Source organism: Choloepus didactylus, chromosome 4 (assembly GCF_015220235.1).
Source record: "Choloepus didactylus isolate mChoDid1 chromosome 4, mChoDid1.pri, whole genome shotgun sequence".
Classification (NCBI taxonomy): domain Eukaryota; kingdom Metazoa; phylum Chordata; class Mammalia; order Pilosa; family Megalonychidae; genus Choloepus; species Choloepus didactylus.
The window spans coordinates 5,059,116-5,075,995 of NC_051310.1; the positions used below are offsets into that span (position 1 = coordinate 5,059,116).

Here is a 16,880-nt window from a genome sequence, read left to right on the forward strand (position 1 = left end):
CAAAGGCTATAGGCTCCGCCATATTGATTACAAAGTTTTTTCTTCAGTATGTGAGTCCTCTGGTGTGTTTAATGTTAAAGTTAGGGCTAAAGCCCATCCGTGCTAAAAATGTATGCAATATGAGTTTTCTCTTTCCATCTAAGGTCAGAGTATTGACTGAATGCTTTCTCAGATTGATGACATTTATGCTTTCTCTCAAATTTGAATAATTCCATGTTGTCAAAGAATAGAAAAATTATGATTTTCCACATGGATGGCATTCCTATGGCTTTTGTCCACTGTGCATTCTCTCCTGTCTCCTGAGGCCATAACTCTGAGATAAAGCTTCCCCACATAGATGACATTCATGGGGTTTCTTTCCAGTGAGTTCGCTCATGTTTTCTGAGAGAACAGCATTGAATGAAGGCTTTCCCTCAGATATCACATCCATACAGTTTCTCTCCAGTGTGAGTTCTCTCATGATATTTGAGAACATAGCTTTTAATGAAGGCTTTCCTACAGGTGTGGCATTTATAGGGTTTCTCTCCAGTGTGAATTCTCTCATGTTGTCTAAGATAATCATAGTCACTGAAGGTTTTCCCACATGTATGGCATTCATAGTGTTTCTCTCCAGTGTGAGTTTTCTCATGTCGTATGACACGTCGATGGCTCTCATATGATTTACTTTCAGTGGGAATATGCTCATGTTGATTAAAAGATGAGTGGTCACCAAGGAGTTTTCCAAGTGGTTTGCTTAAATACAGTTTCCTTGTCGTGGGAAATAATGCATGTTGAGTCAGTGTGGATCTGAGAGTGGAAACTTCTTGGAAATAATTACATTGAAAGTAATTCTTTTGAGTGTATGATTTCTGCAATGACATGAGGTTAGAATTGTCCTTTCTGCAGGTAGGTAAATTGCAGGAGTATCATTTCTTGCATCTCAGTGGCACTTCTGCAGCCTATAATTACTAATAGCCTCACCTGCATTTGAGAAGTCATAAGTCACTGAAGGAGACCTGAGGTTGCTATTTCTAGAACCTACTCACTAACTGATGAGGCCCTTCCACTACTGATGCATAGGTTTCTGGAGCTCACCTGGACTCTGAGTTTGAAGAAATCCTATTCCTTCTCTCCACACATCCTCTCCTTGTACCATCAGGGAAAGAACATCTGATTTGCACACCTGACATCCCAGTGAATCCAGATGATTGATATTGTCGCATGTCGCTTTTCTGAATAGCTTTCTCTGTGTTGTGTCTAGCAAAGCCCACGCTTCCTGGGTGAAGTCTACAGCTACATCTTTGAAAGTCATTAACTCTCTGATAGTTCAGAGAAATGCCCTTTTGCGGCTGAGTGGCTTCTTCAGACCTGGAAGGACACTCAGGCTGTTCTTGTGTATCAGCCTCCCATTTGTTGGTTAGCATGGGAAAGGCTTAGAATATTCAGCTATGTCGACTTAAAACAACAATAATGTACTATTAAGTGTAAGTACTCTGAGTAACCAAACAGAAGCTGAGCCTTATGCTATATGTTAAAAGTCAGTAGAACAGAGTTTTGTCACTTCAAAGAAAGAATATTTTCATAATTAGTTCCTTTCATAGCCTCCAAGATGGACGCTCCTGGTTGCCTTGGTTGATTAGTTGGGGGTGAATCCATGTCCCCCCCTCAACCCCCGTGGGGAAGTGTGTATCTCACCAGGATTCTGTGTAGAGGGCTGTGACAGTCCACCCAGGCCACAGCCTCTGTCACACTTGGAGCCAGCGTGATTCTCAGTGGGAGTACAGTGTCAGAGCAGTTTTCATAAAGAAAAGCCTGCGATTCCGATGCACCTGCTGAGAGAGCACCTGACACCAGGTGAAGGATATGGAAAAACGTCCAGCCTTCATTAAAATAAGGAGGTGAGGGGTCTGTTCATGGTACTTTAAAATGCTTCTGTTCAGATTGCATGTACCTTGCTCAGTTGGGAAGTTCCCATAAACTGATTAATAGGAATTTTAGTATCTATTTCTACATTTATTAATTATAAAAGAAACTACCAAGGTGTTCTTTCAGGAGCTTAGAGAGGAAACATTTTAATGTATTTATAAGATAATGCAGAAAGGAGGTGTGCTTAACTTCAACTTCTAATAGGAGAAATAAACCTGATTAACTTGTTTGAAATATTTTTTTTTTTTCACTTGTGGTCAAGGATAATAATTAATTATTTAATAACCCTAATTTTCAAGCTGACCCAAATTGTAAATTAGTTATTTGTCTTTACCTTTGTTACAAAATAGTATTGAGCAAGTGAACAACCTACGAGAAATTCAAGCTCTGAGACGCCTGAATCCACATCCAAATATCCTTACATTGCATGAAGTTGTTTTGTAAGTATGCTCGGGGCTTTAAAAATTACCTACATTTGATGATGATTAATTCTCTTTTTAAAAAAGAAAGGAAACCATGGTAGGCATTTTAAATTTGCTTTGTGGCTTAGAGAGTAAGATTCTCATTTTATCTTAAGTCACATTTTTATTTGGACAAATATTAATTAAAGATTTGATTATATTTTCTGATTAAGACAAGAAAAAATGTTTTAAAAACTGCTTTCTTCTTCAGTGACAGAAAATCTGGTTCTCTTGCACTAATATGTGAACTTATGGACATGAATATTTATGAGCTAATACGAGGTACGTAGAATAATCTGAAAGCTAATCTAAAATCCTCTCTTAAAGCTTGTGGTTCACATCTGCCTAGTTTTAGTTCTCAAAAGCGTTCCTCCCCATAGTGTGGTAATTGCATGTTAGAACAGCCCTGCTTGGCCTCCGGAGGTGGTTCTCCATCCCGTCTGTCCAGAGCCTGGCTGCCAGCAAGAAGCACAGCTACAGCCTCGGGGTGTCAGCCTGGTGCAGGGGGAGGCTGTGGTGGCCGGACAGAGCCCCCACAGCTCAGGCCTTGATTCCCGCAGGCGGTTGGGGAGGGGGCTTTGCTCCCAGGCCTGCCCGACTCGGGGGGGTCACGGCTCGCCACGGCCCTTCTGCTCCTCAGCCTTCTGTTCTACCCCCAAGCCCCTCAGTGGAGAGGGGCCTCCCCCTCTGTGGGTCCCCACACAGTCTCTCCTGGTCCAGGGTGTGTGTGCATTCGCTTATTGGGACAACACAGCACTGTTTGGGGACCACGTTGGCCTGAAACAGCCGCAGTCAGGGCTGGTTTGGAAATCACGGATGGGAAGAGGAGGGAAGGGAGAGGACTTGGCCCACACTGGAAGGTGCTCCTGGCCCGACCCCACCCTTGCAGGCATTTGGTGTCAGGGTAAGTGCGCCTTGTCACTGTCCCTAAAACAGCAACGCAGGAAGGGTTACATTTTCCTGATCACATTAAACCTACAGGACAGAAGGAAAAAATCAGCTGCCCAGAAGTCATGTGAGTGGCTTCGTGGCTTGAATTAGGATTTTAGTGACATTATGATAGATGATTTAAAATCAGCCATTATTACAAACAATTTAGACCCAAAGGAAGACGATATGCTATGAAAACTGTGAGATCAAGGAGTTATACTTGTGCTGAAGTAGGCACTGATGTTGAAGATGCACGTGAAGAGTTCAAATAAAATTGTTTTTATGAAATGGAAGAGTGGAAAAAAGCCTTATTTCAAAATTAATATATTCTATTTGTGATTTCAAATGTGTCTAGGTTGGCAAATTACTAATAAAATACCTACACCAACTAGACAAGTTTTTTTACATTCATCAAAGTTTATATATATAAGTTGGTTGAAAAACTTTGGGATCTTCTCATTGGCAAAGTGAGAGATTGCCTTGTATCTGGGAATATAAAGTATTTCTTATAAGTTACAAACCTTGTATCCTTTATTGGTAGGCAAGCCCCTCACTCTGACCTTAGTTTAATCTTGTTGTAAGTCCAGTTCTAACAAACTTAGCGATCTGGTTTCTTGGCCTGCAACCTATTAAAAATAGAGCTGTTGGAAGAGGCTTCTAGAACCCGGTACACAGTAGTGGCAGAAAGTGACAGCTGACATTCCAATAGAGAGGGAGGAGATTGAAAATGTAAAACATGTACATGAGAACAAAAATTATATATAGACAGAGAGCAGTCTGGGTAAACAGTCGCAAGCCTCCAGATTCCCCAAGATTGCTGGGAAGAGCACAGTCCATCGTGGATTATGGTAGCCAGGATACTTCAGTGGTTTAGAAAGATTCCCATTTTAAATGGTTAGAATAAAAAAGAGTTTTATGTTCAAGGAGTAAGGCTCATTTATCTGGAAATTTCACTTGTTAAACATCTTATTCCAAATGGACTGGATAAATGAGGTGTTACTCTCTGGTTACATTTTCAGATACGTAATATCTAATAGAGATTTTTCACTTGGAAGCTCTCTGTGTATTTATATCTAACAGCATCTGTGTAGGGAATCAAGTACAAGTGAGATAACCACTATCTTTTATTAGTTTCATTTGCAGTGTTCTTTTTACCAGTAAGCCAATGTTTTGCTTTTTAAAGAACCTATATAATCACGTCTTTTGTTTAGTGACAATTCTCTCCACGTAAGATATATGTCTTTTATTAGAACTCTTATATTTTGCTTCCTAACATGTGACATCTTAAAGCTCAAGGTGGGGAGAATTTCTGGCAAGTTGTATGTTTAGACATTTGAGAAAGGTTTGTTTAGAAAGAAATATCTTATGATTTCCAGTAGGAGGGGAATGGTGTTATTGGAGAGCTCAGATCCATTTCTTTCAGTGTCTGTCTACAGAGAGAGACTGGAAAACAGACTATTGCAGATAGATGGACATTCAGACCATGCTGATTCATTCACTCCATTCATGTCTAGTGTCTCCCAGGCCACGTGCTGTGCTGAGTGCCTCGGATCTGAGATGCCACCACTGGCAAGGATGTCCTAGTTTCAGAGATGTTAAAGTCTGTCAGCAGTGCTGGCAGGGTTTGTAGGACACTAAATAATACAGCATGTATCCTGATTTCAGAGTTCATAAGATGTGAAGAGTCAAAATGTTAGAATTGCTAAAGTAGCATCATGATGACAACAGCTAAGACGTTGTGGAGCTGACTGCATGCCGGGCTCCTTCTTGGTGCTGTGTATGAGTTGACGTGTTTTATCTTCACGCAACGCTGTCTCTGTTATCAAGATGAACAACTGGGTTTGCACTCAGGCAGCCCGGGCCCACAGGGCATCCGGCCCCTTGCCAGCCCACGTGGCGGGCACTGCTGCATCACCCCCGTTTTAGAGAGGGGGACATTGAGGCTGGGAGGATTAAGTCAGAATGCAAAGCTTGGTTGTTAATAAATGCAGACCAGGACTTAAGCTCAAGTGTGATCCTGAAACCTGGGTCTCTGGCCCTGGCCCAAACGAGGAGGCCCTCACGGATTCTTTGCTCTCGCCAATGACAATGTCGACCTACTGAAAACTGCATCAGTTAGTGCTTTTGCTGATAGAAAAACCTGTGGGACTTCAGTTACTAGGTCTCATGTTATTAGACTTTTGAAGCACTATAAAATACTCAAAAAAAGAGTATATTGGAATAGAGAAAATATCAACTGCATGATGTTTATTGAGTTGCCTATTTACATGGCCGGCAGCATGCAAGGGGCCCAGCAGTGTATTAAGGGGCCTGGCAGTGCCGAGGGGCCTGTTAGTGTCGTGGGGCCCAGTGGTGTGAAGGGGCCCAGCAGTGTGCCGCAGGTCCTGGCAGTGTGTGAGAGGACCTGGCAGAGGATCAAGGTGCCTGGCAGTGTCGAGGGGCCCAGCAGTGTGCAAGGTGCTGGTGGAGGGAGAGAAGCAGCACAGAAGATGTGTTTTTAGATATTCGATGGGTTTATAGTTTACTGTAGAGATAAACTTAATGAACATCAAACTTTAGAGAAAACGAACTGCTTGGGGTTCTCTTTGTCCAGTAGCCAGCACCTGAGGCAGCAGTGGTTATGGGCTGGAGAGGTACGGAAAGAATGTGTGGGGGAGGAGTGGTGGCTTCCGTGGGATAGAGGGAGAATTAGCCAAGTGCAGGTGAGGGTGTCTTGTTGGCTGTTGCCTGCCGTGGGCCATTCTAGAAGCGGGGCCACATGGGACCACAGTGGGCACAATACCTGCCCCCAGGGGCCACATGCTGCCGTGGAGAGTCAGACAAGGTCAAGGGCTACCACGATGCAGGCCCAGGCGATGGGGAGGGAGGCAAAGTGCAAAGGCCCTGCGACCACACAGCGAGAGAGGCCAGGGCCTGCGGGGAGCCCCAGTGCTGTGGGGGCCCTTGGTGGGTCTGAAAGTGGGGAGGAGGTGTCTTCCAGTTGATGCTTGGACCGGTGTTTCTGAAACCATCTATTGTGGAAAACCAGGTTTTTTCCCTAATCTGTTGAAAAGCAGTGCTTTTAGAAAATACAGTGAGAAGAATTACCAGGAAAATGGTCATGTGCTTAGCTGTCACAGCTGTGGAGCAGTGCTTTTGTAAAAACTCAACAGAAATGAATTCTCAGGAAAATGGTCACCTGGCTGTCACAGCAACATCGAGTCGCTGTGCAGGTTTCCAGGCACTCGCTCCTGGCGTCGGCCCTCCGCTCCTCGGGGCCAGTGACCCACAGTCCATCCTCCAGCAGCGCCGCGGTGAGGGCCTCTCCGGCTGCTGTCTAAAGAGGCAGCGAGCTGAAGGGGGATGCGTTCACTGTCTTCTCTCTAGCCGCAGACAGCAGCGTCCACCCTCACGAGTTTAACCCAGAAGGAGTTTATAGTGTGATGCAGGGAGTTTGACAGAATCGTTGGGAGGAATGAAGAAACAGACCCTAGGCTTAGCTTCTAGAAAGTACCCTCCGAACATGGCTCTGCAGGTTAGGTGCCAAGGAGGCTGCCACCTCGGCCCCTGGGAAAGGAAGAAGCTGTTGCTGCCCCCTCTGCACACTGCCAGCCCGGGCACCAGCCTGCCTCCTCCCGGAACCGAGACCTCTAAGGGGAGGCCTTCCCCTCTCCCGTGTGCCCCCACAGCCCGGGACCTAGTCGGCCCCTGTGGGTGGCCTGGGTCAGCAGACCTTCAGGTGCAGCCGCGACTGTCATGAGGGAGCCGGCACCCCTCGACATACCTCGGGCCACGACTTCGGGAGTGAGACAGCTGCGCTGTCTCAGCATCTAGACCAGTGTGTGCCCAGGTCCCGGACGCTCTTTCAGGGTTCCCTGCCATTTGGAAACAAGCACAGAAGAGGGGTTTGCAGGAGGTGTGTGTCAGGTGGCACCCTGCTGTCACAGCCGGGTTCAGAGGGGAGACCCCCATGGCCCTGGCTGCCCCAGCCCCCCTCCCACCCTGGGCCACACCTTCTCTCCCTCCTCACACCTCCAGCTCACTCACTCCTCTGCTCTCGGCTGCTAGCCCTGCTGCTTTTCTTGAAACCTTTCATTATGGAGATATTAAAGCATGTGTGAGAGCGGAGAGACTCCTCTTAGCTCACTGAGGAAACATCAGCAACCAGAGGGAATGTCCACGTGCCCCCCACCGTGGAATCTGCCACCCGGTCTGCCCCTGATGCGAGTGCGGCACCTCCCGCTGGCTGGAGTCCTCTGCCCTCGCCTTCGCCAGTGAGCAGACAGGACGGAACGGCCCCTCGGCTACCAAGGGCCTCCAGCCCCTGCCCCATCTCTGCCCCCTTCACCACCAGTCTCCTCCACAAAGATGCCCTCCTGCCCCCTCTGCCTTCTCTCCCCTGGTCTCACCCGGACCCACTCAGGCTGGACCTTCTCTGTCTGCAGGCCCTGCTGCGTGAACCCACCCAGCCCCGCGCCTTTCACACCTTCTGCAGGCAGGTGCCAGCTCTGACTGCTCCCTGAGCTCCAGACCCATGTCGCTTCATGCCAAGTCGCCACTTGCAGGTCCCAGAGGCACCTCACAGCCCCCCTGCCCAGCACTGAGCCCCTGGTTTCCCTACCGTGCCTGCACCTTCCTCAGAGACCCCCACACCACTGATGGCAGCTCTGCCTCCTCACTGCTCAGGCTCTGGGCTCCCGTCCACCTGCCTCATCCCTGACGCGCTGTCAGCAGTCTCCCTGCCTAGTGTACCCCCGTCTTCCGACTGCTCACCACCGCTGCTCCCACCCAGGCCCACCCACCACTGCCTCCTGCCGGAGTTACACCAGTCGTGTCCTTGGGCCTCCCTGCTTCTGTCGTGCCCTTAGGCTGCCCTGCCTCTGACCCCCTACCCCACCGCAGTCTTTCTTCACATGCAGCCAGAATGATCACAATTATCTCTAAAGACAGGTTGGATCGTGTCCCTCCTGCCCTGCAGCTTCCTGCTCACAGAGTCCAAGTCCTCGCCATGAGCTGTGAGGCCTGAAAGCCCTGCCGCTCCCACCCCGCTCCTCCTCCCACTGTGGTCTCCTTGCTCCTCCTTCCTGCGCCGAGGCTGCCTGAGGGCCTTTGCACGTCCGTACCTGCCACCCACGGTGGCCACCTGCTCCTTCAGGTCTGCTGGTCGGGAGCCTTCCGGACCCTGCCTCCCTCTGGACTCCACCCCCTGCCATCTGCCTCCCCCTTTCCTTGCTTTGATTCTTCAACGCCACACGTTCCGCCACTTGCCGGGTTGTGATTTACTTTACTGTCTCTCCCCGCTGGGATCCCTTACTGGACAGTGGTGGACCGTGCACCTGTGATGTGGGCAGCTGGCGGGATAAGCCGAGGGTGCTGGGGAGAGGCCGGCACCCTGCGGGCTGTGTGCGGCAGAGGGCCTGGCCACTTTCTGGGAGAGCTCAGTAACTCCCCCCGTCTCCACCTGTGCCCTTGGAAAGCACCGGAGAGGACTGGAGGCCGAGAGGACGTGGCAAGGTGGCTCTAGGTTGGGGACCAGGAGGATGAGTGCACCTCCGACCAGTGGCCGCTCAGTGAGAATGGAACCGTCGATACCCGTGTCCCCCAGACTCGCTGTGTGTCTGGGCCCACGGTGGCCAGAAGAACCGGGTCGTGCTTCTGCCTTTCCCACGCATCCCCCTCCTCACCTGGCACACGGGGCCCGGGTTCTGCCTGGGCTGGCTGTCCCTGCCTCTTGAGCCTGAGTTCCGGTGCTTTCCGCCCACTCTCCCGGGTCATGGGCTGGTCCAGCCTGCCACCAGTCTTCCCACCCTCACTCCACACTCCAGCCGGATGAAGAACCTGTGGGCTCCTGGGCCTTCGCCTGCTGGGTGACGGCCACCCTCGCCCTTCTGTTTCCTGCCCCCACCCCACCCCCACCAAGCCCAGGGCAGCCCCCACAGCCCCCAGCTGCGCTGCCCCTGCCGCAGCGTGGCATTCACCCTTCTGGGCCGCCACTGGCACGGGCTCCCAGGCACCATCTGGGCTTTTGTCTGAGCCACCCCAGGCCCAGCAAGGAGTGTTTGTGGACTGAACCACCCTGTAATAAAGGGGTGGGGGGTAGGTAGGAGAAGGCCACCGTGGATTGGGAAAGCTGGAGCCGGACCCAAGACCCCGTGTCCCTGAGGCTCAGGGGCCTGTGTGCCAAGGACCTGCCTCAGCCCTCGCCGGAGCCCCGTGGTGCTCCCCTTCTGCTGAGTTGCTCCCCTACCCCGTCTTATTTCCTTATCTCTGTACTCTGCCTGACTCGGGTTTGCTTATTTATTGCTTGTCTGACACTCTCCACTGAAGCCGAAGCCCAGTGAAGCCCTCTGACGGGGGCCGGTCAGCTGGGCCTCGGGTCTTGCTGCTGAGTGAGGATTCTGCTCGGGCTGGTCCACCAGGGTGCTGTCGGTGGAACCGAGTGCTGTGGTCAGACTGTTCTCGTTGCACGGAGCATGTGCCCCAGCTTGTTCAAGTCAGAGGACAGAGTTTACTGTAGACACACAGAGCTCTTGCGGAAAGGCCGGCCAGGCTTCCCGGGACCCGGACCAGGAACACTCTGGCGCCGAGGCCTCCGCTGACCCCTTGAGGCCCTCCGGTCTCCGACCCTGGCTCCTTCTCCTCTCTGGGCAGACTTGGGTTCTGAGTTCAAATTATGGATGGAGGAAACGCCATGGGCCAGGCCCAGAAATCCTGGTCACTTTCATAGCGTGGGCTCTTCCTGGCCCAGTGGGTTATTCCTTCTAGAGGCTGTGGGTGGGGCAGGCATCCTAAATAAGGTCCAGGATACGGGGGAACAAACCAACTAGGAAAGCAAAACAAAACCGGCTTAGTTTGATGGAAAAGTAGCATTCCAGCTCATTTCCACGAATGGCTCAGAATTTATGCCTTATTACCACGCAACGTGATAACTATTTTGCATAACATTTCCATATCAGGTTAGTTCGGTTGTATCTTTGTATTTCGTCTAATTATAAGATGCACCATTTTTATATACCAACAAAAAAGAAAACATTGCTAATTCAGGTGTGACTCAGCTTTCCTTTCATTTCACATTTTTCATTTTATCCTTATTGAAAGAGCCCTTTTAGATGTATTTAGACATTTTTTCCCTCTGTCACTTTGTGCATATATAAAAAGGAAAACAGACATAAAATGAATGTGTGGTGGCATTCTTAACCTTTCCTTATTTTTTTTTTAATTAAATCCAGTTTTATTGAAATACATTCACACACCATGCAATCATCCATGGTATACAATCCACTGTCCACAGTGTAACATAGTTATGTGTTCATCACCACAATCTCTTTCCTTATGTTTTGACTCAGAGATTGCTGTCTTTGTTTTCCTTCCAATATCAGGATCTGTACCATTGAGAGCGTGGGTGATGCAGTATTTTTGTCACCAGGATTTTCTTCCCGTCCAGAAGCACCCGTCCTGTTAGCTGAATGCCAGTGTCTTCTTGATTTAGCCAGAAGATGAAAGCAGAAGGGTCTAGACAACAACAGTCGGACTCGCGTTCCTTGCTCACATGTCCTCATGTGATTTGGGGACTAAAACCTCACGGGGACAGCTGCCCAGGCCCGGGAGTCGCGGCCGCGTTCACGTGTGTGCCTCCTGGCTGACGGCGACCGTGGGGCGGGTGTTGCTTGCAGAGCTGCCGGCAGGCGAGAGTTGCTGGGAATCGGGGAAGTCCAGCAGTTGGCTGTTCACGTGGTGCCGTCTTCACGATTTGGTGCTTACACATCATGGTTCTCTGTGGACATCTCTAGAGGATTAGAGGTGACTTTGGCTCTGAGGAATGGAAGTGATGGCTCTGGGTGTCAGGCATCACGGGGTGGAGGAACTTCCAGGTCCGGAATTACCTCCGGAGACGGCAGGGACATAAGCGCCACTGAGCAGGCAAAGACTTAGAGAAGGCAAGAGCGTGTGTCCCTGGCAGTCCAGGGAAGCATGTCCAGGCAGAGGATGGCCGAGGCCGAGGTGGACGCTGACGGGAAGAGCAGGGAGGCCAGGATGGTGGCAGTGACTAGGGAAGGGGGAGCTGAAGGGAGCGAGGGGAAGAGGCCAGAGAGGGAGCGTTTGGGGAGCCGTGGCGGTGGGATCCTTGGAGCCCCATCAGCTTGGGGAAGGACATTGGCTTTTACAGCAGATTTTGAGGAGACGAGGAACGTGATGTTTTATGTTGTGAAAGGATCCCCCTGGCTGCTGAGTTGTGCATAGATTCTCCATGCGGGAGGCCAGCCAGCAGGTTGGTGCGGTCACCCCGATGAAGGTGGTGGTGGCTCAGTCCCAGGGGGTGGCTGGGAGGTGGGGAGAGGGACTCTGGACACATTCCTCCTGAAGGATCGGATGTGGGATGTAAGAAAGAGGAAAGTCGAGGGTGACTGCCTGAAAAACAGGAAGGAACATTCCGTTTTGGTTGTGGCTTCTGTCTTCCTAGATAGTACTTGATCTCATTAGCAGGATCGGTTCCTTTTTTTTTTTTTTTTATTAAATTCAGTTTTATTGAAATACATTCACACACCATACAATCATCCATGATATACAATCCACTGTCCACAGTATGATAACATAGTTATGCGTTCATCACCACAATCTATCTCTGAACATTTTCCTTACATCAGAAAGAACCAGAACAAGAATAAAAAATAAAAGTGAAAAAAAAAACACCCAAATCATCCCCCCATCCCACCCCATTTGTCCTTTAGTTTTTATCCCCATTCCTTCACTCATCCATACACTAGATAAAGGGGGTGTGATCCACAAGGTCTTCAAAATCACACTGTCACCCCTTGTAATCTACATTATTATATAATTGTCTTCAGGAGTCCAGACTGCTGGGTTGGAGTTTGGTAGCTTCAGGTATTTACTTCTAGCTATTCCAATACATTAAAACCTAAGAGGTGTTATCTATATAGTACATAAGAATGTCCACCAGAGTGACCTCTCGACTCCATTTGGAATCTCTCAGCCACTGAAACTATTTTGTCTCATTTTGCATCCCCCTTTTGGTCAAGAAGACACTCTCAGTCCCACGATGCCGGGTCCACATTCATCCCTGGGAGTCATACTCTGTGTTGCCAGGGAGATTTACACCCCTGGGAGTCGGGTCCCACATAGGGGGGAGGGCAGAGAGATTTCCTGTCGAGATGGCTCAGTTAGAGAGAGAGAGGGCCACATCTGAGCAACAAAGAGGTACTCAGGGGGAGACTCTTAGGCACCATTACATACAACTTTAGACTCTCCTTTGTGGTAATGAGCTTCATAAGGGCAAGTCCCATGCTCGAGGGCTCAGCACATCAAAGGATCGGTTCCTTTTTGAAGGAGCGTGTTTGTCCTCTGCTTGATAAACATGCAATAAGAACAACACGCTGTCAGGCAGTGTTTAAGTTCAGGCCCTGTGGGTGGTGCCCTGTGTGTTTGCGCTCAGGACGGGCTGCAGCAGCGTCGTGGGCACTGGACGGGGTTTTACATGGAGAAGCCGAAGTGCCCCTCTGTGTGCTGCTCATGGTCCTCTGGGTGATCCTTTCATTCTCTGCACAAAGTTCAGTTTTTAAGAACCATCATCTTCATACATTTAAGATTGCAGGAACTGTGAGAAGTGGGGATTATCCACCCCCATTTCACTGATGAGAAAATTGAGGCTCAGAGATGTTGAGTAAATTGTAGATTTTATTGTTATGCCATGTTAGCACAGAGGCAATACTCTTGCCATGTACTCACATTTGAGCAATCCATTGTTCTCTGGGCAAGAATGGAAATAAAGGAGATACGGCCCTAATGAGTGCATTAGCTAACAGCTGTGCCTCTCTGTGGCCAAACTGGTGTTACCCATATGGACCCAGAATTTGGTCAGAAAGCACAACCACTGGGAGCGACGTAAACTAAGGGATTTTCTGTAGGGACTTGAAGTTCTGCAAATGCAGGGCAGCTCCCCCAGCAGTGAGGTGGTTGCCTCTTCCTCTGATGCTGGAGCCTGAAGTCTGCCAGGCAGGCCGCAGGGGAGGGAAAAAGGGTGTGAACGGGAGAAGCAAGAACAAACCGGAACCCACAAGACAGATCGGAGATGTGGCCCTGTCTCTCTAGCTAAGCCAACTTGAAAGGTGAAATCACTGCCCTCCCCCCTACGTGGGATCAGACACCCAGGGGAGTGAATCTCCCTGGCAACGTGGAATATGACTCCCGGGGAGGAATGTAGACCCAGCATCGTGGGACGGAGAACATCTTCTTGACCAAAAGGGGGATGTGAAAGGAAATGAAATAATCTTCAGTGGCAGAGAGATTCCAAAAGGAGCTGAGAGGTCACTCTGGTGGGCACTCTTATGCACACTTTAGACAACCCTTTTTAGGTTCTAAAGAATTGGGGTAGCTGGTGGTGGATACCTGAAACTATCAAACTACAACCCAGAACCCATGAATCTCGAAGACAGTTGTATAAAAATGTAGCTTATGAGGGGTGACAATGGGATTGGGAAAGCCATAAGGACCACACTCCACTTTGTCTAGTTTATGGATGGATGAGTAGAAAAATAGGGGAAGGAAACAAACAGACAAAGGTACCCAGTGTTCTTTTTTACTTCAATTGCTCTTTTTCACTCTAATTATTATTCTTGTTATTTTTGTGTGTGTGCTAATGAAGGTGTCAGGGATTGATTTGGGTGATGAATGTACAACTATGTAATGGTACTGTGAACAATCGAAAGTACGATTTGTTTTGTATGACTGCGTGGTATGTGAATATATCTCAATAAAATGAAGATTAAAAAAAAAAAAAAAAAAAAAAAAGACAGATCGGACCTGCTTCCGTCTCTCCACTCTCGCCTCCAGCTTCAGCGATGTGGTGGCCCGTAGGGAGAGCTGGCCTCTTCCTCACAGTGATGAAGCTAAGGGAAAAGGAGGACCCAGAGGGACCGCAAGATGAACCAGTAGAAAAGCAGCAGCCTGCGTGAGCTATGACAGCCTGCCTGACCATCTGAGCAGAAAAAGAACATGGCTGTTGTTTCATTTCTGCCTTCCAAGTGTCATGCGAAGTATCTTGTGGTCCACAGTAACCTGGAACTGTATAGGAAGGCAGTTCCTTTCTATACAGGCTGATGCAGTACAAATCTCCCATGATACAACGTTTTCGCTTAGAGCATGCACATTTCTAGAAGTGTGGAATGATGGTAATTCTTGGCTAACCTCATTGTGCTGTATTCCTTGTCAGTAAATGAAGATAATCATAGTGCCTAACTCGAAGGGTTGTCATGAGAATTAAGTAAAGTAATATTTGTAAAGTATTTAGAGTGGTGCCTGGCTCATAATGTCTTCAATAATAATTATTATGATTACTTTACAGTTTACAGAATGCTTGTCTTATATTACTGAATTTGATCTTCCCAGTCCTGTGAGCTCAAGCCCCTTTTACAGGCAGGGAAATCGAGTCTTAGGGAACTTACAGCACTTGCCTGAGATGACCCAGCTGCAGAGTGGTAGGATGCGGAGGCTCTCCTCCTTGCGTTCTGCATGGCTGATGAGAGAGGAGTGCTCAGGGGGCGCAGGCTCCACGCCGAACTCTGACCTCCCACTGCCTGTCAAGGCCTCGGGCTTCTCTCTTGGAACACTGTGTCCATGACATGATGCAGGGCTCTTCTTTGGGTCATACGTATGGCAAGCATGTGTGTGTGTGCATCTGTGCGGACGCGCATGCTTAGGGCTGTGGGCGCAGCCTCGGGGCAGAGGTGGACACGGACGGGCATTTGGCTGTGCTGCAGCGGCCCCCTGCGTGCCCTCCAGTCCCGTCAGGAGAGCTTGTGGGAAGAGGCGGGTGTTAGGCGTTCTCTTACGTGGGCAGCCATATTCCTTCAGTTGGTATTGACAGTGAGTGGCATAGATTATCATTTGTTCAGTTAACTTTTTTACACGTTATCCTTTAGAATCTTCTTACTGAGAATGTTTAGTAAAAATTACCTTGGTAGCTGAAAATTAACTTAGTGTGATCCATACACCCAAGAAAAAGCGAGCCACAGAAACAACCTATGAGAGCAACCAAATGTTGAATTTAACAAAGACTTTAAAATAGCTATTATAAATGTGTTCAAAACTAAAGGAAACTATGATTAAAGAAGTAAAGTAAGGTGTGATGACAAAGTTGCATCAAAGAGATAGAAATTATAAAAAAATAACCAAATGGAAATTCTGGCCTTGAAAAGTAAAAAACTGAAATGAAAAATTCACTAGAGGGGCTCAACTGTACATTTGAACTGTCAGAAGTAAGAGTTAGTGAACTTGAAGATAGATCAATAGAGATTATGCAAGCTGAAGAACAAAGAGAAAAAAGAATGAAGAAAAATGAACCTCAGAGAAATGTGGCACACCACTAAACACACAAACACATGTGTAATGGGAATACCGGAAGGAGAGGAGAGGGAGAAAGGAGCAGAAAAATATTTAAAGAAGGTTTGTCTGAAAACTTCCTAAACTTATTGAAAAGCATTGATCTCCACATACAGGAAACTCAGCAAACTCCAAGTAGGATAAACACAAAGAAATCCATGGTATTTATAGATGTAATATGTTTAACAGCAGCATCACAAAAAGTGGGGAAAGGAATTAGAACAGAATTATATAGGTGTAACATTTCTGTGTCTTACTGGAACTAAGTATAAATCTGAAGCTGATTCTGAGAAGTTAATATGTATATGGTAAGCCCTAGAGCAACTACTTAGAAAATAACTGAAAAAGATATAGTGAAAAATCATTAAAGAAATTAAATTGCTACAATACAAATATTCACTTAATGCGAAAAAAAAACAGTAAAGAATGACTAGAGGAACAAAAAAGATGAGACATATAGAGAACAAAAAGTAAAATGGGAGACCTAAATCCAACTATATCAATAATAAAAGTATATGTGAATGGGAGAAACTAAGATGGTGGCTAGGTGAGACAGGGCAAAAAAACACCTCTGTGAAAAACACTAGATAAAAACCAGAAAGTGACCCAGAATACCGGTTACAGCGATGCACCAGCTGGACGAGGTCTGCTAGTATCATAGGGGCCGTATACTTGGTGAAACCGGGAGTCTGCATTTTGAAACGAGTGAGTAAGCTGGCTGGAAGACCCGCAGCTGCACGGCATTGTGGGGAAGCCAGGGCTTGGTGTTTGGAGACCGATGGGCTCTTTTTTTAAAAAAAAAGGAAAAACCCAGGAGCGGCTGCAATTGCAGGAGTGGGCACCACTCAGTAAAACACAGCAAGAGGGGGCTGGGCTGGCCTCTTGGTGTCTGGCCTGGAGGATAGTCCGCTGCAGATACCCTTGGGGCCGGGGGAATGGAGGGGAGAGCCGGAAGCTGAAAGAAACCCCGTGGCTAGCAGCTGGCTCCCCGGAGGGCTGGATAAATTCCTGCCCGAGGCTGTGCCCACAGCCCAAAGCCCCACCAGTTGTCCCGGAGCTGGGAAGGAGGAACTGTGCGAGGAGGAGGGGGCTGAGACACCCCGTTCGGCCATCTTTGCATCAGGCTGAGAGCGCCCCTGCACGGCCCGGCGGCCCAGGGCTTCCCTTGAGGGATGGCGCGCACTGGTGACGTAGCACGGCATTCCCTCG

General features: G+C 48.5%; 1 protein-coding gene across 6 annotated transcripts in view; it reads left to right on the plus strand.

The window, feature by feature from the left end:
* The window catches only part of MOK (MOK protein kinase), an 87,392-nt gene that overhangs the window by 48,191 nt on the left and 22,321 nt on the right, over window positions 1–16,880 (plus strand). For 2 of the 6 annotated variants that reach the window (XM_037831815.1, XM_037831816.1), the window contains exons 3-4: window positions 2,256–2,345; window positions 2,578–2,648. The exons of 2 other annotated variants lie outside the window; for them this stretch is intronic. In XM_037831815.1, coding sequence (XP_037687743.1) covers window positions 2,256–2,345; window positions 2,578–2,648 — 161 coding nt within the window. The remainder of the gene's footprint in view (window positions 1–2,255; window positions 2,346–2,577; window positions 2,649–16,880) is intronic. 2 more of the 6 variants (XM_037831819.1, XM_037831817.1) reach the window with 1 other exon arrangement.